Genomic DNA, 7252 nt, shown 5'->3' with positions numbered 1-7252 from the left:
AATGTGAGGCCTTTTAACTTCTATGGAGGTCACACCTCCGGGACGTCAAAGAGCCAATGGTGACTTACACTTTCGGAGGGAAAGTTTACAACTCTTTGTCTTCGAGCATGGTATGTTGCATATGTAACTGCATTGGGTGCTGATACAAAAACTATTAAAGATTCTTAGAACGCTAATATGTTGCATAGGTATCAACATATACACTCTCATTTAGATGATCAAAGTACGAATCCATAGATACCAAACCAAATACCAAATACACCATCGCATTTCTATAATTTCAAATCCGTTAAAGGTTTGTTAGGCTGCATTAATTAGGTCAACCGGAACCGGGAACACTTCTCATAACACCCAATGTACTTGTTACATCGTAAGAAGACTGGCATCTATGCTAATATTAGTCTCTTTCATTCTTATTCTGAGGTCACTGTAGCCATACGGATCCAGTCTGTATCCAGATCAGATTGTCACCGTAGCCACCCAGATCCAGTCCATATCCAGACCAGATGGTGGATCAGCACCTAGAGACAACCTCTACAGCCCTGAATGTCAGTGTAGATCATGTCAACTAGATGTGCCCCAGAGACAGATCCCCTGCGAAGACCTCATCACCTCGACCACCATCGGCACAAGACCACGGGAACCAGACAAGACCTCTGCACCTGTGTTGCAGCCTGGAATTAAACCACGCCATGCTGGTTTCATCTGGCCAGAGGAGAACTGAGCCTGGTTTCTCACAAGGTTTTCCATCCATTTCTGTCACCGATGGAGTTTTGGTTCCTTGCCACTGTTGCCTTTGGCTTGCTTAGTTGGGGACGCTTGACTGATTGCACAGACACTATTGGAAGAGAGCTGAACTGGATGATGACAACACTGAATCATCAATTAACTGACTTTAGCTGGAAAAATTACTCTGTCACTGTGTTCTTGCATTATTGACAAAAAAATTTCTGTTTGACACTGTAAAGCTGCTTTGACACAACCAGTATTGTATAAAGCATTATATAAATAAAGGTGACTTGACTTGACCAAATATGATATAGGTGAGGTTATATTAATTAGTTATTTTATCATAACGCATGCATAAAACAGTATACAATACAAAAGACAATATACAGGAACAGTAATAATATACACAATGATCTGGGGATAGGCGAAGAGTCCATTTTTTATGGGCAGTGTGTGTGTCTTTCCTATGGCAACATAAAGTGAGAGTTGCTCTGCCAACATTCATTTGAGCAATAAAACCAGTGTTATCAGATGATTTGCCATTGCTTGCCATGATAACCAGAGGCCTGTTCTGCCTTTTTGAGGTGTTAGTTGCTCTTTGGGGGTTGTCCACAAAACTCTAACACATAGTTTGCTTCTTTTGGTTAGGGGCTTTTGTCTGATTGGTCCAAACTGGACTGCAGTAGTACAGTCTTAAAATGTCACACACACAGTCTGCACAAATCAGACGTCATCAATAGTACTTCATTACAGTTATTTATTAATGTGGTTAAAGGGTTAGTTCACCCAAAAATTCTGTCATTAATTACTCACCCTCATGTCGTTCCAAACCTGTAAGACGGCACGCGGATACATTTTCTACGTTGTTTGTGCTTTGATTTGAACATAAAACAATGTATCCGTGTGGTGCGGCTGACACAGAACAGCATACGCTGTTTGCGTTCAGTGGATATTCTCAAAAATGGCGCTACGGTGATACGGAGGAGACGAATTGTTGAATAAAGTCTTTTTTTTTTTTCTTTTGCGCACAAAAAGTATTCTCGAAGCTTCGTAAAATTATGGTTGAACCCCTGATGTCACATGGATTATTTTACTGATCTCCTTGCTACGTTTCTGGACCTTGATCGTGTAAGGACCCTTGCTGTCTATGGGAGGGTCAGAGAGCTGTCAACAAAAAGTATTCTCGTAGCTTCGTAAAATGACTGTTGAACCCCTGATGTCACATGGATTATTTTACTGATCTCCTTGCTACGTTTCTGGACCTTGATCGTGTAAGGACCCTTGCTGTCTATGGGAGGGTCAGAGAGCTGTCAGAATGCATCAAAAATATCTTAGTTTGTGTTCCGAAGATGAACGGAGGTCTTACGGGTTTGGAACGACATGAGGGTGAGTAATTAATGACAGAATTTTCATTTTTGGGCGAACTATCCCTTTAAGTCAGTAGGAAACTGTAGACCACATTTTTAAGTGAGAAATCACCCTGATCTATTATAATACTGTATACTAGGAACTGCAAGAGCTAGGGGGGCTGAAAAACATCTCTGTGGAGCTTCCTGATTGGCCAGTTAGTGATGACACAGTTCTTCACTTGGCAACCGCTGAGGCTCTAGCAACAGGTTGGTCCATCTAGTCGGTGGGTTTGGATTGGGCAACACTGAATTTCAGTTAACAGAATTATGATACTGATTTTTCTGAAATGCAACAAATATTTTGAGATGCCATTACCTTGCAGGAAAAGCAGGTGAGGAGCTACTGCATGAGGTTGCGTACCGATATGTGGAGGGAATGAAGGACATGGAAGGGAGGAAGCCAGGACCTTCAAGTATTCTAGGTATGCAACAACATGTTGTAACTTTTGATAACGTGAGTAACCATCTAACCAAAATCACCATCACTAACACACTGTTTCTCATTACCAAAGACTATTAAATACTAACATTATTTATAATAAAATATTATATATTGAACAATAATATTTAATAAACAACAACAGCCATTAAAATGTTACTAAGAAATTCAGTCAAGAGTACAATGGCAGTAATCTGATAAAGCATTAAAGTTATATAAAAATTTTCTTGGCATGTTTGTGAGCACCGAACAGCCGCTGACCCCCTGAACCTCACATCTCCGAAAATGTTGAAGCAAATTTTCAAATTGGCACCATTTTTATTAACAAACTGCATATTTGGGGCCTCATTTATAAAATACTGCGTAGAAAGCATCCTAAATTTGATTTTACGATAATTTCTCAAAGTGCCTACGTGTGATTCATAGAACGAACATATGCACAGAAAATGTGCGTAGGCCTGCCTTTTAGATGTGAAATCTATAAATTGCAATGATCTTGAAACTGTGCGCAGCTAAACAGTTTCAGATCTCCGCCTTGTAAACGATGCCTATTTAATGTCATTGACTTATAAAAGAGCACCTGACAATGTCGAAATCTTTTACAAGCGGCAAGAATGGCTTATATTTTCAAAACTCGGGCAAACAAAAGTGTGTACGTCTGCTCAGACCCTGACATGGCGCTAAGCTCTTTTCCACGTCAAAGACCGTTTTTATAAATATGAACGTTGCCGTGGATTTTTGCGTACGCACACTCTACGATCAAATCTGTGCGTACACATGTTTTATAAACGAGGCCCCAGAATTCTAAATTATTACCTATCGCCTAAAAAAAAATCAAGAAAAAACTAAACAAAAAAAAAACTCTTAAAAACTTTACAAATACTACAACAGTAGTATTTTTGTAAAATTATAGTGGTTTTGGGCATCCACCATGACACTGTGAGAAATGCTGCAAGCAGAGTGATACAAACGGTTAAACTGTTTCCGTGGAGATACTGATAGAATAACAGATAGCTGGAAAGACCTCTCAGACAATCAGATTCGAGGACCAGAAAGAACTGTTGTATAAATATATATATATATATATATATATATATATATATTTGCTATTGAAGAAAATTAAAAAGCTATTTTTTGCCTCCAAAAGACATGGAAAAAGACATTAATCAAAACTAGTTGATAATAATAATAATAATAATCTAGTGACCACTACACCACCTTTTTACTAAATTAACAGAAAATCAACAGTTAAAATCATATTTACCAATAGGTACCAATATAAAAAAATTAAATACAAACAATATGGAAATTATTACAAAAAGTGCAAACTTCCTGCTCCCACTGCGCAATGAAACTTTTATTCAGTTTAGTTTCAGTTTAGAGCTTTATTAATCCCCTTGGGGCAATTAATTCAGACTTTCGTAGTGCTTCACATACAACACTTAACACACACAAACAAATACTCAAAATACACCAAATACATAAGAGAAAAAAAATAAAAATAAAATAATAAATCAACTAAATTTATTACATAAATGTATTGCTTCAGGCACAAAATTAAATGTGTGAAACATCTAACTGACCTTAAACGTCTCCCAAGGGGCATCCACTTAAAATAATCATTCAAAGGGTGTGTGCAGTCTCCTATAATTTTATGTGCCATCCTCATCACTTGACATTGTGTTTACATGTTATGAAAGTATTTGCAAGAATGTACGAAAACTACAGTGTTTTGAGCAGCAGAGTGGATGTGCCACTAACTTAAAGGGGTCGTGAACTGCTTTTGTTTTTTTGTATTTTGTTATTTTATGTATTTTGTACTGTTCTCTTGTACTGTCCACTTATAATGTTATCAAAATGTTTACAAAAACATCATAATTTAGAAGTAATAGGCTATTTTCTTTACTTTTCTGACCCCCTCATCGGAACACTGCATTTGAATAGGCGTGGCGGATTGTAGACTTAACACCCACTAGTATGAAATGCATAAATACTCAGTACATATCAAACAATCTGTAATAACAGACAAAGCAATAGTGACCACGGAATAAAATCAGTTACTCAAACTTGTGTGGTGCGATTTTACTGTCAGATCCAATATAGTCGGCACAGCATTGTCTTTTAGTTTCAATCTTTCTGAAAATCAAATTGTGCCTTGCTTGTAAATGAATCTGTGGTAAAATGAAGTGAACAAAGAACCAAGTTCTTACTGATGCGGTCTGGAACTTCATTAAAAATAAAGTTCATCCACTTGTTCTCCACAAGTTCTTTCCTAATGTTGGGATCAGAAGGAAGGCAATGCAAAGACTGTTCCCCTTCAGGAACTCGAGCTGCGTCGAAACGCTACGGGAATGCCTCCAGCTTGACCACGCTCTGAATCACATGTGTAATCAGTCCAATGGATGGGTGAGACGTCACGGGCGGGGTGACGTAGCGACCAGGAAGCATAAAAGCACGTGCAGTGAAACCGGCATCAGCTTTCTGTCATTCAGCAAGCACTCTGTGTGTGTCAGTCTTATTTGGTGTTGTCTGTCCATTATCACTCTTTATTTTACCAATACGAGTGTAGACAAACATACAGCGAGAGCGGGCAGCATCTCAGGCTGTGTGTTCTTCCCTGCCCGCGCTACGTTTTGGGTGGGGATACACACAGTTTGTGTGTTGTCTGCTTAGGAGCAAAACCCGCAGAGTCAGCTCTCGATTGCGAGCATTTGTCACTGCGTATGCTTTGCTTTCCGAGGGCTCTCTATGAGGAGGGAGTCTTCACCGGCGTTTTTCGTGGCGCCGGCCCCACTTTCGCCGAGGCGGAGCAGTGGCTGTGCTCATGGGGTTCGCATATGGATCCGGTGGAGGGAATGTAGACAAGCGAATCCCTATCTTCTTCCTCACCTACCAGATCCAGCGCCCGCTCTCGGGGTTCGGAAGCCCGCGCTGCGGTTCTTTCCCCCCGGTGAGAGGGCTCGACGCTCCGCCTATCTTCCTCCTAGGAAGTTGATGAGGGTGTCGATGAGCTCGCCAGTTGCACAAGCATCAGTTAAACAAGCATATTATGCCTAATATTATAATGAGCTGCTTTACTGTGGAGCGGAGCCGTTTTACAGTCGCACAAGCATTATGTCTATATTATTATGAGCTGCATTTACTGGGGAGCGGAGCTCGCGCAGTCAGCTCTCGGAAATAAGGGGCTGATTGTGCTTCTCCCCGCTGAATGCTCTGCTCCCGCCGGGCACGCTCCGAGGAGTGCTCCGGGCACGCTCCGAGCAGGCTCTGGTCATGGAACAGATGTAGTTACTCTTTTGAGGAAGGAGGCCATTGAGGTGGTCCCTTCTCACGTAGCAGAGTCCGGGTTCTACAGTCGGTACTTCACCGTTCTGAGGAAGGATGGAGGGTGTCGTCCTATTTTAGATCTGCGTCATTTGAACCGCTCAGTCAGGCGACCGAAGTTCAGCACACTCGCACTCAAACAAGTCGTGTCTCAGATCAAGTCAGAGGACTGGTTTGGCACAATCGATCTAAAAGATGCACATGTCTCCATCCTTCCTCATCACAGGAAGTTCCTGAGGTTTGCTTTTGGGGGCAAAAGCTTACCAACACTGAGTTCTTCCTTTGGCCTTGCACTCTCACCTCACACTTTCACGACTCAACCACATCGACGATTGGTTGATATTAGCTCAATCAGAGCGGATGGCGGTTCGACATCGTGATGTCGTTCTCGCTCACACGAAAGAGAAAGCAGTTCCAGACTGCTGGGTCTGATGGCAGCTGTGTCCAACGTGGTTACTTTTGGCCTGCTGTACATAAGACCGTTACAATGGTGGCTTAAGACCAAGGGGTTCTCCCCAAGGAGAAACCCGCTTCGCATGCTCAAGGTCACATGGCGGTGCCTACGTGCCTTAGACATGTGAAGGAAACCTTGCTTCTTATCTCAGGGCCCAGTGCTGGGAGCTCCTGGTCGCCGCATATGCTAGCGACGGATGCATCTCTCACCGGTTGGGAGTGGTCATGAGTGGCCACTCGGCCCACGGCCTGTGGAGTGGCCGCCATGTCACGTGGCGCATGAGTTGACTGGAGATGCTGGCCGTGTTTCTAGCTTTGAAACTGGGGGCAGACATCCTGTCGAGGCAGGGGCCGAGGCCCGGGGAATAGATGCCTCACCCCAAGGGGTGAAGCAGTTTTGGAGAGTCTTTGGCCAGGTTCAGGTGGACTTGTTTGCCGAGGCTTCGTCTGTACACCTTTCCCCCGATTGTTCTGCTCCCGGGAGTTCTGGAGAGAGTGCGCTGGAACGAGGTCAGTCGACTGCCAGTAGCCCCGTTCTGGCCGGGCCGAGTATGGTTCTCGGACCTGATTTCTCTCCTCGACGCCGCTCCATGGGAGATTCCTGTCAGGAGAGATGGCTCCCTTTTCTCTCGCCTTAGTTGTGCTCTTCCACACTAGGCATGGATTTGCAAGTCTGGCGGCGTGGGCATTCTCGTACCCGTAGTGTTTAGACGCAGCTCGAATTCCTGAAGGGGAACGTCTCCAGGTTACGCATGTAACCATGGTTCCCCGAAAGGGAACGAGACGCTGTGTCTCAGGGCCATACTTCCGGCATCCCTGCCAGTGCTTGCATCACTCCTAGAAGCTGATGCCGGTTTCACCGCACGTGCTTTTATGCTTCCTGGTCGCTACGTCACCC

General features: G+C 43.2%; 1 protein-coding gene across 2 annotated transcripts in view; it reads left to right on the top strand.

The window, feature by feature from the left end:
* The first annotated feature begins 2187 nt into the window (after nt 1-2187).
* adprh (ADP-ribosylarginine hydrolase) overlaps nt 2188-7252 on the top strand; it is a 75107-nt gene continuing 70042 nt past the window's right edge. Inside the window, exons 1-2 of one of the 2 annotated variants that reach the window (XM_016535643.1) lie at nt 2188-2345; nt 2462-2560. In XM_016535643.1, coding sequence (XP_016391129.1) covers nt 2515-2560 — 46 coding nt within the window. In that variant the 5' untranslated portion in view covers nt 2188-2345; nt 2462-2514. Of the gene's footprint in view, nt 2363-2461; nt 2561-7252 lie in introns of both variants that reach the window. The other variant, XM_016535650.1, reaches the window with a different exon arrangement.

This window comes from Sinocyclocheilus rhinocerous, unplaced genomic scaffold (genome assembly GCF_001515625.1).
Source record: "Sinocyclocheilus rhinocerous isolate Xijiao unplaced genomic scaffold, SAMN03320098_v1.1 scaffold3085, whole genome shotgun sequence".
In the NCBI taxonomy this organism is placed as follows: domain Eukaryota; kingdom Metazoa; phylum Chordata; class Actinopteri; order Cypriniformes; family Cyprinidae; genus Sinocyclocheilus; species Sinocyclocheilus rhinocerous.
This window is presented reverse-complemented; position numbering and strand designations above follow the sequence as displayed.